Source organism: Myxocyprinus asiaticus, chromosome 3, assembly GCF_019703515.2.
Source record: "Myxocyprinus asiaticus isolate MX2 ecotype Aquarium Trade chromosome 3, UBuf_Myxa_2, whole genome shotgun sequence".
NCBI classification, from domain to species: Eukaryota; Metazoa; Chordata; class Actinopteri; order Cypriniformes; family Catostomidae; genus Myxocyprinus; species Myxocyprinus asiaticus.
This window is the reverse complement of record NC_059346.1, coordinates 20,952,505-20,973,496: the sequence shown is the minus strand read 5'-3', so window position 1 is coordinate 20,973,496 and position 20,992 is coordinate 20,952,505. Positions and strand designations below refer to the sequence as shown.

At 38.2% G+C, this 20,992-nt stretch overlaps 1 protein-coding gene across 1 annotated transcript; it reads right to left on the bottom strand.

Annotated features, from left to right (window-relative positions):
- Positions 1 to 3,231: 3,231 nt before the first annotated feature.
- Positions 3,232 to 20,954, bottom strand: LOC127427723 (trichohyalin-like). Its single transcript, XM_051675513.1, has 27 exons — positions 20,668 to 20,954; positions 19,649 to 19,713; positions 19,417 to 19,526; positions 19,267 to 19,327; positions 18,558 to 18,659; positions 17,453 to 17,704; positions 17,141 to 17,272; positions 16,169 to 16,282; positions 15,645 to 15,714; positions 15,253 to 15,394; positions 14,657 to 14,749; positions 14,436 to 14,548; positions 14,007 to 14,136; positions 13,705 to 13,827; positions 13,406 to 13,531; positions 13,140 to 13,328; positions 9,149 to 9,211; positions 8,966 to 9,061; positions 8,687 to 8,788; positions 8,005 to 8,187; positions 7,360 to 7,592; positions 6,866 to 6,992; positions 6,686 to 6,769; positions 4,684 to 4,895; positions 4,524 to 4,599; positions 4,036 to 4,257; positions 3,232 to 3,749 (listed from the first exon to the last, which is right to left on the bottom strand). The coding sequence occupies exons 1-27, from the start codon at positions 20,766 to 20,768 to the stop codon at positions 3,684 to 3,686; spliced, it is 3,387 nt and encodes a 1,128-aa protein (XP_051531473.1). The 5' UTR covers positions 20,769 to 20,954; the 3' UTR covers positions 3,232 to 3,683.
- Positions 20,955 to 20,992: the final 38 nt, after the last annotated feature.

The following is a 20,992-nucleotide window of genomic DNA, read 5'->3' as shown; positions in this document are numbered from 1 at the left end:
GCACAACAAAGAATAAATGTAGTGGAATAGCAGTGTAGAAAACAAAAACAAAAGAATTGCTGGTCCAGAATTCATAATGTACCATATAACAGCAATGCCTTAAAGGTGCACTCAGTAATTTTTTTCCTCATTTAAAAAGACTTACTTCTAAAGAAATGAATAGTCAGTTTGAAACATATGTATAAAATCACAACCATTCATGTGAGATGAAGAGTTCAGTCATATCAGTAACCGTATAAAAGCTCTTTTATACTACACAGAGCAGGGGCACCTGATGGGGGCAGCCATGTTAGCACCACATGACCAGCTGAATACTACTCGCTTAATCTCAGTTACTGCCCTGTTATTGGACACGTGGATTAAATTAATCCTGGTTTATTGTGCATAGTGAATTTCTACAATTTCAACTAAAAACTACTGTGTTTGAATGATGAAGCATCCAGGCCACTAGGTGTCAGTGTAAGCCATACTTCGACATACTTCAAAAAATTTCTGAGTGCACCATAACAGCAGCAGCAGTTTTTAGCAGCATTTTTAAAAAATATATATTTGTGTAATGAGTTGAATGTGGGGATGATTCTCTTTATGTCACTATTTTTTTGCAATCCGTTTCCTCGAGTGTGGCTGGATTAGTGTGTGTCTAGGTTTCTGCATGTGACTTTGCCATCAGATTAAAAGTTCACACACCACATTGTCTCAAGGAGACTTAACCTGATTTGACATCTCCTCTATTTATACTAGGACATTTTAAATTCTCTTGCTCCTCAAAAGAGTCTTTTGCATATCCGTTAAAATACAAATCTATTCATGGGGCCTGGCAGAAAATTATAAACATGGGGATATGGGTGGCCTATTCACTCAGCAGTGTAAGACTCATTTAGAACCCCCCTCGTCACAGGGGCGCAAAGTTTCCGGTTGTCCCCTCCAGACAATGCAGTGGGACTCTCTAGTATTTTCCAGGTATACTTTGGAAGACATTGTGGACTGACAGTCTACTGGATTAGCGGTCACATTGTCCGGGGCTCATGTATTTGGTAATCACCATAGTAATTAGAGTGGCTAAAAGTGTGGTAGAATCACTCATCAGGACATTTGTACCTTTGCCTGACTGATCAAAAGGTATACTGAACAGAAGATCATGAATCCACCACCTTGAAAATTACTTAAATTAATGAAGGGAAGAAATAAACTTTGTAAGTTTGTAGTTGCCTACAGATTAAAATTGTCCTGTGACTAATATGTGTTAGTTAACATGCGTGTTATTTCTGCACGTTTTAATCATATTTTTAGCTTTAGTTAATTCTTAGTAATGGGATTACCATTAGAGAATATTAAAATGGTCTTTATATGTTTATAAAACAGAGAAGTGTTAGAAAACAAGAGAGCAGAGGAGGGAGATGGGAAGTGGTTAGAGGACGAGGGGATTAAGCAAACTGGTTTTATCAAATTACATTATTGTCTTTAAGGAGCTTTAAACTGGCACTATTAAAGTGTAGAGGGAGAAAACTGTGATAATAGTATCAGTTTCTGTATCATTCTTTTCAGGCATTAAAGCTCAGGAGAAGCACATTTGAAGCACAGGTGAAACTGAATCACAAAAGCAACACAGAAGGTGGATAAAACAGCAAAGAGAATGACACAACAGCAGGAGAAGGTGACTGCAGAGAAGTTGGAGTCTCTGATGAGGGGCATGGATGTCCTGTTGACAAATGTGGGACATCTGCGGGGGCATTGTGGCCATAGCAACCTGGAGTTGAGTCGCCACATCATGGAGCTCCGCCTGGAGAACAGAACACTGACTGAGAAATACAACATCCTTGCCCAGGAGCTGCAGGATGCCTTGGAGATCATTGAGGACCTTCAGGACACCAAATACGTCTTGGATGCCAAAGAGAGGCAATCTGAAAAACTTAGCCGACAGCTCTGATTAAACTGCAGACATTCAGCAAATGGAGAATAATAAATGATAAATCTGAGAGGTGCAGTGCTCACAGATTTAAAAGAGGAAACAGACAATACAAATTCATTAACCCTTCTGTAGAGTGTTGAGTGTGCATGAAGATACTAAGAATACAGGTAGGTGAATACAGGTAATTTGACACACTTTCAGATGATTTTCATTGGCGTTGTTTTTAAAATACGATCCAAATAACTACATCAATGTCACATCATATTACTAGTTTAGAATGAACTCAATGCTAATTTTTAGTGATGGAAAAATACACGCATAAAGCTAAAAATGTAGTGGCCATAAATGGCCTTTTTAGAATGATTTTTATTTCAGTTACTCAGCATGTCATGGTGCAAGATGTCATGTTCACTATCTACTGCACTACATCTCTGTCTGGTGATTCACATTCTTCATGCATACTACATGCTACTGGGCAGGGAGAAGAATGACTAGCAAAAATGGACTTAAATATTGACCTGCTTCTCACCCACACCTATCATATCACTTCTGAAAATATGGATTTAACCACTAGAGTCTTATGGATTACTTTTATGCTGCTTTTATGTGCTTTCTGGAGCATCAACATTTTGGCAACCATTCACTTGCATTGTATGGACCTACAGAGCTGAAATTTTCTTCTAAAAATCTTAATTTGTGTTCAACAGAAGTCATACACATCTGGGATGGCATGTGGGTGAGTTAATCATGAGAGAATTTTCATTTTTGGGTGAACGATTCCTTTAAGAATGTTCTATATTGCTGAGCAATTGCTATACAAATTAAAGCATAGTGTTACCTATCAGCATGCATTTAGCATGCTAGCATTCACTGTACTAGCTAATTCTAGCTAGTACTAGCTAGGTTTCCTCTACTTGAAGTATTTAAGTTGAGATTACTTGTTAAGTTTAAAGCTAAGCACCATCAGAATATGTGAGTTAGCTTACTCAATATTTCAAGTTAAGAATAATTTACATGCATGTGTAGTACAAAGTTCTATTAACTTAAACTTGTGAGTTTATTAACTTAAAATGTTATGTAACTGATTGCCTCAGTTTTTTTAGTTCTGCCAACTTAGGGTTTACATTGCAAAAAATAAATATTTTGTAAAACTGTTTCTCACGCAGGGTTTTTCGGTATTATATAAAACATTTTGTTTTGTTTGTTGAGATCTTTAGCTCACCTCATCATTCCTTATCAGAGAGTGAGTTTTTTGGAAAAAGTCAAAATATTGTATCACACTACGACAAAGCAAACACAGACTTCAAATCAATGAGGCTTTATAATTATCTGCTTGAGACATTTTATTTATGCATAAAAAATAATCAAAGTCATGAATTGGCACTGATTTTGGCAGCGTCAATCAATTACAATGATGAGTGCTTCTAAAAAATGACGCGTTATAAACGTGCTGCAAAGTTTACAATAGACAGGTGTAACAGGGTTAAACTCTATTAGCTACACAGTTCTATTAATTTCATAGTCAAACTCAAACAGCAGCTGAGTTCAAGAATTCTTTCATTTCATTTAAAAGTTCATTCTTTGAGTTTTATCATCTTTAGCTCTTTTACATTCACCTTCAATAAAGCACAAAATCATGTCCTTCCAGACCGAGAACACTAGTCATGAGTTTCACAAAGGAAGTAATGAAATGTTTTTTCTTGTAAATGGTTTTCCCTATAAAAATGAATTATGTAATGGACAAGTTCTAGGATAAGACAGTTAAAAGTAAATGTTAACTGGGAAAGGTGCTAGCTGGTAAGCAACCCTCAGTCTTATTGCTTTCCTTGGCTGGATCAATCTGCCAAGAAAAAATAAAACCTACTTTCACATCCTTGATAAGAGATTTATGTGTAGGATATCAGAAAATAAATATTTGTTGCACGAAAAAACAGAACATTTTATTTCATTTAATATAACATTTAACATTTATATCATATATATGAAATAAACAATATAAATTTACTTTCACAAATTAAGTCAAATCATGAACTAAAAAGTAAGATCAAAATACTTTAAACTATGATTGTTATCAAACTGAACTGAATCTAGTTCTTGTGTTAGATTAAGAATACAGGTTGACATACCGTATCCAGATAAGACCCTCCCAGGTCCCTGACTTCCCTGTCCCACTTGCCTAGGCTGGTGCAGTGGGTCTGACTCTCTGCCTGCAGCTGGCGAATGCGACTCTGTAGGTGCCGCAGCAGTTTATATGAGGTCAGGTCCTGGGTATTTGGGGACTTTTGGAAGTCTGGGTCACTTTGAAGAGCAGTGGAGGCTAACTGGGATTCTCTATAGTCTCCGCATTGCTGCAATGAGACAAAAAAGCAGGAAAGTGTACTCGCCTGTAAGTGTTCTTTAAAGAAAGCAAGCACAGGTAAGAACATGTCCCTCAAAGGACAGTGCTTTCTGAGTTAGCTGCAACTAATGATCTACATGAACATACCTCTAAAAGGGCATTTTTTGGTACAGACACTTTTACACCCCTTGAAAGATGTTCTTTATTTTGTTTAAGTCCATACTCACATTTAAAGTATGTTTTCTGTTCATATTGATTATTTACACAGTCATTTACCCCAGTTAGCTGTCTCATCTCATTCTCCAGTCTCTCCAATCTCTTCTGCTGTTCTGCTCTGGGTTTTGGTGCCTTTCTGTTTTATATAGAAAATGTTAAGATGGAAAATCACAACACAAATCTAAAAGGGTTAAAGTGCGGGTCTAACTGTATGTCTCACCTCTCCAGCTCTGCAGTGAGCTCCAATTCAAATTTGCGTGCAAGTCTTGCAGTGGTTTTGTCTTTCCAGTGTGCCATGTTATTTACCACCTGCCTAAGCTCATCATCTTTAGCCTGCAGCTGCCTGCGCAGACATGCAAACAGTCCGTCTGTATCGTCATCACCCCTGTGTAGCTGGGCTCTGGATAGGCTACTCATTTCCTCAATGTGCTCCTTAAGATTACACACAACCCATGAACAAATACACCCATTATCTAAGATACAAATATATTTTAAGAATTTTTTTTCACAAAGGTGCTGTAAGTGATTTTTTTCATGGAAAGGTATGAAGAAAATTCCCTGAAAGATATTAAAGGAATATTCCAGGTTCAATACAAGTTAAGCTCAATCAACAGCAATTGTGGCATAATATTGATTACCAAAAAAGTTCATTTTGACTTGCCCCTCCTTTTCTTTAAAAAAAAAAAAAGCAAAAATCTGGGTTGCAGTGAGGCACTTACAATGGAAGTGAATGGGGCCAACCTGTAAACGTTAAAATACTCACTATTTCAAAAGTATAGCCACAAGACATAAACAATATGCTTGTTAACATGATTTTAGTGTGGTAAACTTTTTCTGTTTAAAATTATATCCAATTTTTCAACTTCATTGCCATTACGATGTAATGTCAACAAACCCTAAAACGACAGTAAAAATTACGATTTAAACAACTTTGCAGCTCAAATAATACATGAGTTTTCACAGAAGAATTAGTTCAAGTGCTTTTATAAAATTATGAGCTTCACATTTTTGCCTTTAAACCCTCCAAAAATTGGCCCCATTCACTTCCATTGAAAGTGCCACACTGTAACCTTGATTTTTGATTTTTTTAAAGAAAAGGAGGGATGAGTCAAAATAAATGTTTGTGGTAATACATTATGCTACAAATGCTGTCGACTGAGCATAACTTGTATTGAACAAAGAATATTGCTTTAATGCTTTAATGAAATAAGTGTCCTGAGAAATCTCACCGGTCTCTGTCACAGCACTAGACTCTGTAAACGGCAAATAAAAATGTGTCCACTGGCCATGGTCTTTGATGCTTTCTGCCTGTCAATCATTCTGTGCATTCTTACACTCACTGAGCACTTTATAAGGAACATTATGGTCCTAATAAATTGCCCGACGTGGTCTTCTGCTACTGTTGCCCATCCGCCTTGAGGTTCGACATGTTGAGCATTCTGAGATGCTATTCAGATTACCACAATTGTACAGAGTTGTTATCTGAGTTACCGTAGCCTTTCTGTCAGCTCGAACAAGTCTGGCCATTCTCCGTTGTCCTCCCATCAACAAGGTATTTCCGTCCACAGAACTGCCACTCACTGGATGTGTTTTGTTTCTGGCACCATTCTGAGTAAACTCTAGAGACTGTTGTGAAATCCCAGGAGATCAGCAGTTACAAAAATACTCAAACCAGCCTGTCTGGCACCGACATTCATGCCACGGTTTAAATCACTGAGATCACATTTTTTTCCCCTTCCCATTCTGATGGTTGATATGAACATTAACTGAAGCTCCTGACCCATATCTGCATGATTTTATGCATTACACTGCTGCCACATGATTGGCTGATTAGATAATCGCATGAATAAGTAGGTGTCCAGGTGTTCCTAATAAAGTGCTCAGTGAGTATATAGTGTAGTAGTTGCAGCATCATTGAGGCTTAATACCATTTTCAGATTCATAACAGAGCACTATTTTGCTCCTGTTGTGTTTGATAACTGCTTCTGCTCTGTGTCGGTCTCAACTAAGCTCCTTGGTCTCAAAGGTATCTTTGGAGTACAAGGTTTTGGAGAAAAAAAAGGGTCGTGGCTAATCCAACATCTCAGCTCATGGAAATTATAGAATGGCTAAAATCGCTTAAAGCACCTTTAAAGTAGTTGATTGGTAAAAAATTAATGACAGAAAATGCATCTTCTATAATGGTAAAAAAATGGCAAACACAGATACAGAGAAAGTCATACTTTTATGAGTTTGTCTTTCAGTGCTGCCAGTGCTTGTTCCTTTTCCTCTATCAGCTGTTCTTTCTGAAGACGTGACTCTTGCTCCTGAGACAAACACATAAACAGCACACAGCAATTTGAATGACCATGTGTACTGTATGTGTGTTGCTCCAAATATGTGTGTGTGTGTTCGGTATGTACCTTATCCCGGCTGAGCTGTAGTGCAGCCCGTCTCTGTGAGCTAAGCTCATTCTTTAGATTATTGATAAGCTGTTGTAGGACCTTTGTGAAGGACTGCAGGGTCTGAATAGCTTCACTCATTGTAGGCCTGAACCAGAGAATAGATACATAAACACATTTTTAAAATACAATCTACAAATCTCGCTTCATATTACAGAGATAGGCCAAAGCAAACTCACTAAGCTTGAAGGTCTTTACTGCATATTTGGAGTCAAATTATTTTTGATCTTTTGGCAACTTTTTTTATTGACTGAGGAAATTATAAAAAGAAAGGGGGAATGGAATCAGGACACAGCATAGGTTCTCGGCACCAACGTTCAATGTGTCTAGGGTACAAGTGTTAACCACTAGGCCACGTTTCCAACATGTCACCTTTTTAAACACTGAACATGAGATATTTTTGTGTGTGTACGAATATCACAGGGTATATACCACAGATATCAAACTCAGCACACCTGTCTGACAGGTGGTTGCTCTCAACAGTCAGGCCATTGTGCTTAAGCAACTCTTGCAGACAAACACACTCAGTGTGTATGTCCTGTGCCCAGTGGCTGCTCTGCTGCTCATGTCTGGCTGTTCTTCTCTGGTGTTTTTGGTCCTTTTCAATGAGGGCTGCCCTCAGCTCCTGAAGCTCTTTTTCTGACCGCTGCAAACTTTTCTTCAGACACACTGTCTCTTTCTCAGCCTCCTGTTAACAGTAAACAGTAAAATAGACTAAGGACAGTGTTGACCCATGTGAACTACTCTTTTGTAGCTTTACTGGTAGGTGCTAGCAATGCCAAGGTCACAGGTTTGATTTCCAGGGACACACATACTGGTAAATATGTAAACCTTAAACGCACTGCAAGTTGCTTTGGCAGGGTATCTGCAGGTATCAACACATCCACTTTAATACTTTTTAATACGCTTTTAAAGACCTTTTCAAAAATATTTAAGACTTGTATGTCACTTCAATCACTATCGAGGTTAATGCATACATTACCCACCACTAGATGCAACATGAAGTCACATATTAAAATGACATGCTCTTTTGAAAATGTTTTGTTTTATTTAAATGGTGAAATGCACATGATAAAAAGAGGAGTTCTGATTTCACTCACTTTCTGAATCTCAATCAGTTTACTTTGCAAGGCCAGGGCGTTCATTCTCTCTTTCTCCACCTCCACTTTCCCTTTCTTTGCCGCCTCCTCTATCTGCTCCTCCAGTATCCCTTGCTGCTCTCTGAGAGCCTTCTCTCTCTGCTCCTCCCACTTCCTTTCCTCTCGCTTCACAGCCTTTCCAATCTGTTAGAACAGGAGACAATATTTGCTCTGGTTCTTTGGGGTAAATAAGAATGAACAGTGGAGGACCACATCAAAAATAAAAACTTCTGGAAAGTTAATGCCCTCACAAAAAATTTACTGTGGGAGTACTATGAGATAACGATGGTATCAGATGGTAATACCATGGTGGTTTGATATCTACCATCGTGCTGAATGATTACCACTGGTACTCCAAGGCACTTGAAAAAATACCATGGTACTACCAATGATACCATGTCCAAAATAACATGGAAGTACCATGGTATTTTTAGAACTTTACTGTTATATTCTACTGTATTAAATTGATTTTATAAATACTGTGTGTTTACCAAAAACACTTTTGTTCAGAATGGCATACTACATCCACTATAGGAAGCCATGGAGGAAGCTTCTACAAACTAAGCCTTGTATATGAAGGAAAATCATTGTAATAGCAACTGCAATTACAGTTATTGTAAAAGCACATTAACAGGGAGGGAACCTTTTCCAGAGTTTCTCCTCTCAGTTCCTCTGCTTGCCTTCTCATGTTCTCCTCATGCTGCTCTAGAGTCTCTTTTAGTCTCTTTACCTCCTCATCTTTCATCTGAAGAGAGAGAGAGAGAAAGAGATAGAGGGGTAAGCGTTAGATTATCTAGAGGGAAGTAAAGAGATTGCTCTTGTCAACGCAGTGCTCAGGAAAGTGTCTTATCATAGTAATCGTGAGGCACTTGCAGTGTTGTGAGATACAAAGGGAACACAGACCCTAATTGTAACCACTAACCTGGATGCAGTTTTGTAAGGAATCTATGCTCTGTTTGTGGGTTTGAGCTTGTTCACTGAGAGCAGCTAATCTCAACACCTCTGCCTGCTGATGTATCTGGACACACACATGCACACCAAACTGCATCAGAGATTCAGTTCTGAATTATCTGTGATAGGCCTCGCAGTGAATAAATCATCTTACCATTTGAAGTTCTTCTTTGTGGCTTTTTGCTAACTGTAATGTCAGTTGCTCAATCTCTTCCTCCTGAAAAAGGATTGATAATTTTGTCCAATTAAAGGGATAGTTCACCCAAAAAATAAAATTCTCTCATAATTTACTCAACCTCATGCAAGTGAATGGGTACCAACATTTTGAACCTCCACAATTCACATTCTTCTGGGCAGGAAGGACATATTTTTCTGTTTCCCACCCACATCTGTCTTATCACTTCTGAAGATATAGATTTAACCACTGGAGTCTTAAGGATTACTTTTACACTGCTTTTATGTGCTTTTTGGAGCTTCAAAAAAGGACCTACAGAGCTGAGATATTCTTCTAAAAACCTTTGTTTGAGTTCAGCAGAAGAAAGAAAGTCATACACATCTGGGATGTGATGAGGGTAAGTAAATGATGAGAGAATATACATTTCTGGGTGAACTATCTCTTTAACATATAGGATATTAAAACTTTACCCTGCTGAAAGACTAGCTTAGACAAGCACATATTTCTAAGATTCAGGATGCTTTATGTTGGTTTGGTGCTAGTCTATCTGGCATTCACCAGCATGGTCATTCAGGCGAAGTTGGTTGAGGTTAAAGTGATAGTTCACCCAAAAATGAAAATTCTCTCATCATTTACTCACCCTCATGCCATCCCAGATGTGTATGACTTCCTTTCTTCAGCAGAACACATTTGATGAAAAATAGAAAAAAATCTCAGCTCTGTAAGTCTTTATAATGGATGTGGATAGCAACATGATTTTTGATGCTCCAGAAAGCACAGACAATCAGCATTAATGTCATCCATATGACTCCCCTGGTTAAATGAATGTCTCATAAAGCAATATGATCGCTTTTGGTGCAATAAAAATCAATGTTTAAAGCTACACCATGTAACTTTTGGCCCTCTAGCGGTTAAAACTGCATGCGTCTTGCGGAAGGACATTGTTTTGGTTGTGGTTCGGCTCTGCTCCTCTGCACGGATGAATGTGGTTCGAAGCACCGGTGTACACAAGAATACAGGACATCTTATCAGAGCGAATGGACAAATAAATATCGAAAGAAAGGAAAAGACAGATATCTGAAAACATGTCATCCGAGCAGGTAAGTGTCATATCTTATGTTGTTGTTTTGACTTATTGGAAACATTGATGTTTTGAAGTAAATGACGTTACAAAAGTTAGGCAACATTCGTTAACATTAGACATAACGATTGTTAGTCTGATAAGGTCAAATGTTGTAACGTTTTTTTAATTGCAGGACATGCTGGCCAAATAGACCACGTAAGTAACTAATTTATAGATTGTCGTTGTTACCAACCAGTGGTCAACATAATTTCAAGACTCACATGTCCTTGGCAAGCCTAGGACTACAGGATTTATTTATATTAATTATTGCTGTTATAAAGAAAAATACACACGTGTGCTAGCAAGTGAAAAGTTCTGCACCGATTACAGTATAATTATTGTATTTCACTACATACACTCAGATGTGTGTGTGATTACACAATTATACATAAACCATATCAATAAAATATCTTTCCTGTTGAGTAAGAAAAAAGCCAACTCTGGGTCACTTTTAAATCCTTTCAGTTGTCGCCACCTCTGAAAAGCCAAGCCGATGTTGATTCGGGTTTTATTACAAACTCCTTCGCTTTCCCTTTTTGCTTGTAGACTCTGTTCTGTTCGGGGTTTCTTTGTTTTTACAAAGTGATTCCCTGGATGTTTGCTGTTTTGAATGATCCATGGTCAATTTTTCTCGTTCGTTGTGACAACAATCTTTCAGCTTCAGCTACTCCCACATGCGCGCTACAGTAGCCGGATCTTATTTTCTGTGTGTATGGATGTGACATCAACACACACGGGCAAATGACGTACAGTGCATCCGGAAAGTATTCACAGCGCTTCACTTTTTCCACATTTTGCTATGTTACAGCCTTATTCCAAAATGGATTAAATTCATTATTTTCCTCAATTCTACAAACAATACCCCATAATGACAACGTGAAAGAAGTTTGTTTGAAATCTTTGCAAATTTATTAAAAATAAAAAACGAAACAAAAAAAAAACAAAAAATCACATGTACATAAGTACTCTCAGCCTTTGCTCAATACTTTGTTGAAGCACCTTTGGCACCAATTACAGCCTCAAGTCTTTTTGAGTATGATGCTACAAGCTTGGCACACCTATTTTTGGGCAGTTTCTCCCATTCTTCTTTGCAGGACCTCTCAAGCTCCATCAGGTTGGATGGGGAGCGTCGGTGCACAGCCATTTTCAGATCTCTCCAGAGATGTTCAATCGGGTTCAAGTCTGGGCTCTGGCTGGGCCACTCAAGGACATTCACAGAGTTGTCCCGGAGCCACTCCTTTGTTATCTTGGCTGTGTGCTTAGGGTCGTTGTCCTGTTGGAAGATGAACCTTCGCCCCAGTCTGAGGTCCAGAGTGCTCTGGAGCAGGTCTTCATCAAGGATGTCTCTGTACATTGCTGCATTCATCTTTCCCTCGATCCTGACTAGTCTCCCAGTTCCTGCCGCTGAAAAACATCTCCACAGCATGATGCTGCCACCACCATGCTTCACTGTAGGGATTGGTATTGGCCAGGTGATGAGCGGTGCCTGGTTTCCTCCAGACATGACGCTTGTCATTCAGGCCAAAGAGTTCAGTCTTTGTACCCTTCCCCAGATCTGTGCCTCGATACAATCCTGTCTCGGAGGTCTACAGACAATTCCTTGGACTTCATGGCTTGGTTTGTGCTCTGACATGCACTGTTAACTGTGGGACCTTATACAGACAGGTATGTGCCTTTCCAAATCATGTCCAATCAACTGAATTTATCACAGGTGGGCTCCAATGAAGTTGTAGAAACATCTCAAGGATGATCAGTGGAAACAGGATGCACCTGAGCTCAATTTTGAGTGTCATGGCAAAGGCTGTGAATACTTATGTACATGTGATATTTTTCATTTTTTATTTTTAATAAATTTGCAAAGATTTCAAACAAACTTCTTTCACGTTGTCATTATGGGGTATTGTTTGTAAAATTTTGAGGAAAATAATGAATTTAATCAATTTTGGAATAAGGCTGTAACATAACAAAATGTGGAAAAAGTGAAGTGCTGTGAATATTTTCCGGATGCACTGTATGTATGCAATTTCCCACGAAATCCATCCAGACAGCTCTAAAATATTTATAATATAATATCATTATTGTAGGTTAATCAAAGTGTATTTGGGTAAAGTAAATACATGTTTTTTTTGAACAGACATATTTAATTGAACCTGAGTACTCTGACCAGGAGCACAGGGAGATGGAGGAGGCTGAACCAACAAGCCACAGAGAGGCAGAGAGCTCAGGAGACATGGTGGTGCACATGTAGCCAATGCCATGCAATGCCAACAGAGGTAGAGAGCGTCTGCTGCAACAAATGGAACATTGCCATGCTATCGCTGGAAAGACCTCGTGACCTCAGCCCTCTCATGAACGTGCATCCTGCTGCTTACCGGACACGATGATTTATAGTTAAAAAGTACTTAAATATTGACCTTTTTCACACCAAAAGTGATCGTATTACATTATAAGTATGGATGACATTAATGCTGATTGTTTTTGCTTTTTGAAGCATCAAAAATCATGTTACCATCCACTTGCATTATATGGACCTACTGAGCAGAGATATATTTCTAATTTTCTTCAAATGTGTTCTACTGAAGAAAGGAAGTTATATACATCTGGGATGGCATGATGGTGAGTAAATGATGAGAGAATTTTAATTTTTGGGTGAACTATCCCTTTACGATAGTTAAAAAGCTTGGCTGGGACACCAGCATACCAGCATCCAAAACATAACATACAGTACAACATAAAATATGGTTGTGTGCAGCAATGCCAGTGTTTTCAGCAGGGTAGTATACCGATCATTTATTTAAAGCACAATACTGATGGCTGATATGAAAATAATGAAAATATATTTCCTACCTTGTCCTTCTGTGTCCTGTTCTTTATTTCTGACAGCTTTAAGCTGTGCTCCTCTCTAAGTGAGTAGAGCTCCAGATGAAGGGCTTTCTTTTCCTCCTCCATCCCCTGCAGAAGAAGATCTTTCTGGGCAACGATTCGCTCCAGCACTCCAAACCGGTTTGCTTGCTGCTTTAGCTCTTCCTGTGAAGACTGCACAGATATTATACACTTATTGAGCAGTGATGGTGAAGTGAGAGAACATTAAGAAGAAACAGCTGAGAATCTACCTCTTTTATTTGTTCTCTTTCTCTGATCGTATAAACCAACTGCTCCTCCAGATCACTGCGTTTCTGTCGGAGAGCCCTGCAGTCCTCTTCTCTCTGCTCCAACTCCTGATTCACCTCATCCAGCCTCTGAGTTGAGAAAAATAGATAAAAATGTGTTTTCAGTCCCTTCACTAATTCACTAATTTTGTCTGTTGTAAAACAAGGTAGTTTGTCTACAGATACTTAGACCATTTGGGTATGCATTTAATGCAATCTACTATAGTTCCATGTTTAATAGCATAATATGTTTTGAGGTTTACCTCCTGCATAGAGTCCAGTGTGTGTCTAAAGTGTCTCTGTTCTGAGAATAGTTCAGATTTGGCATTATGCAGCAGCCTATCCATCTCTTCCCTCTCCAGAGCAGACACACTGCGGCTTACACACTGACAGCATAAAGATATTATAATACACTGAATTTCAAATATCATATCTACACATATTAATTTAGCAAAACCATTGACTGAAAAAAAGATACATATTTACATATTATGCTGTTTTACAACACATTCGTTTTGCTAATATCTATAACATTATATCTGAAATCATATCAACATGTCATTACATTGTGACAGCTGATGTCATGGTTCAGTACAGCTTTTTGCCTCTGATCTAGAGTGACCTGTTGCTCCTGCAGTACCTTGACCTCCTCCAAACATAAGTCCCTCTGAGCCTGCAGTCTGTGTAACTCACACCTACAGTACACAAACACACACACACAAATATGAACAGTGCTAACTGCAATACGTAGTTAGAGCTTTTAAGGTACAGTATAGAGTAAGCATATACACCTATATTGAGGCAGTTTCAAGTCTCAAATATCAAAACAAAACACAGAGCAGCATTCCAATATACAGTACATTAACATCACAAAAAGTCCTGATCTTGTATGTGACTATACAGTAATGATTTGTCAAAGTATGCTAAATCAATCCAAGTGGTAGTCATAGAAACAGATGCCATTGCGATGAATGTTTCAGTGATTGGGACGTACTTGATGTTCTGGGCCTGTGCTCTGTTATCCCTCATACTGAGCTGTAGAGAGTACTGCTCTCTCTTACCCTGATCCATTTCCTGTCTCAGCTTCTCCAGAGATTGAACCGCAGCCTGAGGAAATAACACAATTTTCAACATGATGATTAAAATAAGGGATAAATAGAGGGAATTACTGTGGTATCATGGGTGTGCATGTGTCTCCTTAAGTGGCATTCATACTGTTTTTTGCTGCTGAAGCTCAGCAAGTGACAGTCTAAGCTCTCTGAGTTTATCTCTGTCTATGATGATCTTGTCCTGAGGTCTCTCTGCACTCTGGAAAACACACACACACACACACACACACACACACACAAATAAAAAGCATGGCAAATCTGACAAGAGCGACAAAACATTGTTGTGCAAAGAACAGTATACTGTAGCCTAGCTGGTCACCGGCATATGCTGTTTTGGATGCTGGTGTCCAGCATGGGATGCTGGTGTACCCATTCACACTTCCTTAATCAACCTGCTCCTTCATGAAGACCACCTTGGCTGACCATTTTAACCAGCTACTGTAAGTTTATATTGTGAATAACATGGCTATGCTAGTTCACCAGCTAGACCAGCACAGAACAAACTGGTCCAGCATGTAATTCAGTGCTGGTCTAAACTGGCCTTTTCAGCAGGAATATTCAACAACCCTTTCATACAGTACATCTTTGTTGCTATTTTAGTTAACAATGGTGTGGCACATGATAATGGATTACAGTAACTGTACTGAGTATCAGTTACTTTTCAGAACACATCGGATTGAACTCTTCACTGAGGTCTCTCACTGTGTGGGAGTTTTTTCTTCTGCTCTGGTGGGAACTCCTCCGCTTTCCCTTCCTGCCAGATGTGTGTCTGCTGCCTCTGTAGAAAAGTGTTGACATGGCACCTTCACCACTCATCTCATCAATGGTTCCCTCATCATCAGAGCTAAAACACATACACACCATGAGTCAAGTTTATTCAATATATAAATAGTATTTTTAATAATAGTAGACTATTTAAACTATAAATTATAATATGTTTAATTTATATAGTGCTTTTCCAGAGCTCAAGGACGCTTCACAATAAAGAACAGTAACATAACAATCATATAGATAATGGTAGCGCATTCTATAATCCTTTGATTCTTTGTCATTCCAACTGGCCTAATATTGTATCTTAACACAATGAGAAGTACCTGAAGGATTCAATTTTGTTTTTGATGGGTTGTCCTGTACAGAATCCATTTCCTCTTTTCAGATGAAATGCTACAGTGGCACACACAAGAACAGACACATATTCTTCAGTACAGTTTGGTTATTATGTTATGGACTAATTCCAATTCAAATATCATCTTAACTCCTGGATCAACATGTTTAAATATCTTAAGAAACACAAATTCGATTTTCACAAGATTGCACATCACACTTATGACTGTATGTTAACACTGTATAATATATAGACAAGCACAGATTTCAGATAAAAAGACATCAGTGTACTATAAAGATTACAAGGAATGTAAATAATATATATATATATATATATATATATATACTACATTTGGTGTCATATTTCTGAGTAGTGAATGGTCGGAGTTTGCAACATAATGCAACATAAAAAGTGTTTTAGCCTCAATAAAATGGCACATGCATTCCGCACACCTAATTAACATATGACATTTGACATCGATGTTAATTATGGTACAGAGCAAAGCACCCACACCTGAACCTGTGCTGTTTCTGAGTGCAGACTTCAGGTGCTGTTGAACCTGTTCTGAGCACACTGTTTCCAGATCAGTGTCTATGGTGACTGAATCAAAACTCTGCATAGGAATTCCTGTAAGACAGCATATAAGGGCATACACTCTCAGTGCTTATCAGATCTGCTTATAATCCCTAGTTCACCCAAAAATGAAATTTCTCTCATCATTTACACACCCTCATGCCATCCCAGATGTGTATGACTTTCTTCTCCAGAACACAAGTGAAGATTTTTAGAAGAATATCTCAACTCTGTTGGTCCTTACAATGCAAGTGAATGGTGGCCAGAACTTTGAAGGTCCAAAAAGCGCATAAAGACTGCATAAATGTAATCCATACAACTCCAGTGGTTTAGTCCATGTCTTTAGAAACGATATGATAGGTGTGGGTGAGAAACAGATCAATATTTAAGTCCTTTTTAAATAAAAATCTCCACCTTTGACCAGCTCTGACTGGTAGGTGGCAATATACACCAAATCGGTGAATCGCCAAAAAACACAAGAATGTGGAAGTGAAAGTGAGATTTATAGAGATTTATAGTAAAAAAATATTCTCACCCATCATATCGCTTCTGAAGAAATAGATTTAACAACTGGAGTTGTATGGATTACTTTTATGCTGCCTTTATGTGCTTTTTCGACCTTTAGAGTTCTGGCCACCGTTCACTTGTATTGAATGGACCTACAGAGCTGAGATTTTCTTCTAAAAATCTTAGTTTGTGTTCAGCAGAAGAAAGTCACACACATCTGGGATGACAGGAGGGTGAGAAAGTGATGAGAGAATTTTCAGTTTTGGGTGAACTATCCCTTTAAATGGTACTATTTAAGATTTCTGCGCTTAGATTAATGTCTAAGCTTGGTAATGCACAACACCACATTTAAAAAGATGCAGGACAGGATAGCACAACGAGGTCACAGAGAAAAATATGTGGTACCTGCGAGGTGTCTGACTGGTGTTTTGGAGAGATGCTGTGGGTGATTCTTTGATCTTTCATGATGAGGACTCCTCTGGGGCTGAGTGTGATCTGCAGTGTCACTTCTGTTCATTGGAGCATCAGGGGCTGGAACTAGGATGGAGAAAATTCGTAATGCATGATTTCAAATCTTTCAAATCAAAAAAGTTCCTCTGATATATTGATAAGGTATATTTACTTTTGACTTAATTTCCATCTTGTCCTATCCCATTAGATAAGATCAGTGACTAAAGTTAACCGCTTTCTTCTCCTTGCTCATTCTGTATACTGTACCTGTGCCAGGCAGGTCCAGCATCTCATTTCTGAAGTGAGTTGAGAAGTCCTCAGTGCAGATGCTGTCCTCTATGTTTTCCATTCCTACTATTTCAGCACTTCTTCCAAGAAGCCTCTCTAGTCTCCAGAGGCACTGCTCTTTCCTGGACACTGAGCTTAAACTGCCATTACCCTCAGGATGCCACACGTCTGTGACTGAATCTCCAACCTTTATCATTTCTACTGGCTGATGTTCTGTTTGGCCACCTTTGCCTTGTGACATTTTGGACAGGAAATAATAGAAGGATTTTAACATGATAGACAAAAGTAAACCATGTCTGTGATTATTCCAAAGAAATGGAATGAAAGCTCTTAATAATTTCATTATTTGCTTGTTAATAAAAGCAGATATAAAAAGTCACTATTTGTTTTCAGATGTAATGGTTCCAATGAATCAAAGCTGATTCATATGAATCAGTGATTCTTAGATTCACAGCCTTCGATTATAAAGTAGTATATAACAGTCATAATTTTGCAAATACATTCACTGAACACTTTATTAGGAACACTTTGGTCCAAATAAAGTGCCAGAAGTGTTCTTCTGCTGTTGTAGCCTCAAGGTTCGATGTGTTGTGCATTCTGAAATGCTATTCTGCTCACTACAATTGTACAGAGTGGTTATCTGAGTTACTGTATCCTTTCTGTCAGTTCGAACCAGTCTGGCCATTCTCTGTTGGCCTCTCTTATCAACAAGGCGTTTCCGTCCACAGAACTGCCACTCACTGGATGTTTTGTATTTCTGGCACCATTCTGAGTAATCTCTAGAGACTGTTGTGTGTGAAAATCCCAGGAGATCAGCAGTTACAAAAATACTCAAACCAGCCCAACAAACATGGCATGGTTGAAATCACTGAGATCACATTTTTTCCCCATTCTGATGGTTGATGTGAACATTAACTGATGCTCTTGATCCGTATCTGCATGATTTTATACACTGCACTGCTGCCACACAAATTACTGATTAGATAATCTCATTAATAAGTAGGTGTACAGGTTTTCCTAATAAAGTGCTCAGTGAGTGTACATTCATGTCCATTTGGGATCACTTTTGAACACACTGGAATACCTGAAGGGGTCTGATCAGAAGTGGATGCTGTTTTATCATTTGTTGGAACAGTGCTCCCCAGACCTGTGTCATTACTTAAAGACCAGCTCCGATCAAGATTTCCTGACACATAGAGAGAAAAAAAAAAAATTGATCAAGTAGAAATAGATCCTTGAGGTAACAGTTGCATGTGTTACCACTTTGAACAGTGTAGTCAGTGTTGTTACACAATAGCTGTAATGATTGAAATCGTTTTGCTAGCAAAGAGAGATTCATAACTTGAAAAACTTGTATGTAACTGTAGAACCATTATTAAAGATAAATAAATTATGTAATCTTAAGTAAAGGGTGCTTAATTACACTGTAAAAAAATTTTGTCAGCTAACCTAAAATGTGCTTCAAGTGGTAACATCGAAATTAATTGGCTTAATCCAAGTCAAAATGATTAAATCGACCTAAATGCATTAGATTACATCAACAAAAGTAATTTTTTACATGTTAGATGCAGAAACAGATATTTAAGGTAACAATTGCATGTTACCACTTTTTACAGTGTAACTCATGTGAAGCCCTATGAGCAGCTATGATAAAAATAAGATAAAAAACATAACCTTTTTGGACTAATTAATTACAGAGAAAAGAAAGAGAAAATGTGTGTGTATGGGGAGCATAGATGCTTACACTTTGTATCATAAGCTTTAATTTATTCACATAAATGGTTCATGCCTACCCAAGGAGGGAAATTCATATCTCTTGGAGTTTCCTTGAGGCATTTGGTTATGGCTGTGGGTCTAGGGGTGGAATAAAAAATCAGGGCAGAATTTTACCATTTGACATACACCAGGTTTATAATTATTTTATTCAACTAAAGGTGCTTGACCTGTAGACGACTTAGCTGTGCATCTATGGCATCCAGTAGGTGATCGCAGTGGTCATGGGATAATGGCAGAGGTATGAGCCCATAAACATCAACTCCTGCATCATCCACATCTGCGAGGAGAGAAAGAAGACAGATACAGAATTATGTACTACAACAGATATAGCCTTACATGAGCATTAAAAGGAAGTTTTAATGAAAATGTAATGAAAATTTAAAAGTTAATGGCTCTGACCTGCAGAGAGCAGCTCATCAGTGTTCTCTCCAGATCCATCATGATCTACTTTTGCCATGATTGTTCTAAAACACACACACACACACACACACACACACACACACACACCAGAATATTCACTAATGCATGAGCATTAAATCTAACATACCTCTTTGGAATCTAGTGCATTTACACTATTTCTGGTTTGAAGCAAATAGTTTGAAAGGGGAGTTCTTGGTTATGTGGTTGGTTGCCCAGGAAACGCAGCTGAAAGGGTCTTCAACAAACATTAGCTGCTAGGGGCACCAATATACAAAGGACATAACCCTTCTACATAGTCTAACCTACAAGCTTAGCCTAAAATAGCAGAATGCGGAAGTCCATATACATTCTACTGGCGAGGAGACAATAGGCCGTTTTTTATTGGATGTCTATGGAGGAGATACTTCAGTACACGGAATAAACTGCTTTTGTGAGGAAACAGCTCATTATTTAATTAATTTACCGACTGTCCACTAATATTCAACATGTTATACACTAAACAATCCTTTTGATAATAACTATGTGTGGAGCTTACTTCGACAAAATTGCTGTTTTATAAGAGGAGACGCGGACATTTGTGCGACAGATATACGTCAGTTTACGGCTCTCCCATTGGTTTGTATGGTATCCGCAAACGGTGATTTACTGTCGTAACACGCTAGTTGACCGTTACGCTCTCTCCAATGGTAAGAACGCGGAGAAGTGTATCAATATATAAAAGCTCTCTGACAAAGGACCTCAAAAACCAACATTTCACAGATTTCTCATGAGACGCATATCTCATCTGATTATTTGCTGAATTCTTAGGTTCATTCACAGTATTTTAACATAGAAAATTCTTTGATATGCTATAAACAAAATTACAACCCGAATGCATGGTATATATAGTTTACTGAGTGTAACTTTATTTATCAAGTTTTGTTTTATTTAAGGACTGTCAGACATATCTTAATGACAAATCAGTTGGACATTATGTGACTTATATTCCGTGCACTAACCTGAACGTATTTCCACAGGAGGTTTTCTCTGGAGACGGGCCTGAACAGCAGAAACTGTTTGACATGTAGACATGCATGCACCTCGGCGTCATGGCAACCATCCACACCCACTAACTGCCACCCGAACCAGAAACCTGAAGAGATTTATTTTCTTATTTGTTTGCAAAGCATATTATTCTTATCATATTTGGAAGAAATTTACAATTTAATAATAAAAAAGGTTATAATAAAAAAAACATTATGTTTATAATAATAAAGTGAATATATAAAAATGTCAAGTGTTAAATGTAATAAAATAATGATAATAAAAAAGACAATGAAGCTG

Coding starts and splice junctions, on each gene's coding strand:
- LOC127427723 (XM_051675513.1), bottom strand. CDS start 20,768: ATGGTTGCCATGACGCCGAGGTGCATGCATGTCTACATGTCAAACAGT. Junction 18,660..19,266: donor ATATGAATTTCCCTCCTTGG/GTAGGCATGAAC, acceptor TCTATGTGTCAG/GAAATCTTGATCGGAGCTGG. Junction 15,715..16,168: donor CAGAAACAGCACAGGTTCAG/GTGTGGGTGCTT, acceptor GTGCCACTGTAG/CATTTCATCTGAAAAGAGGA.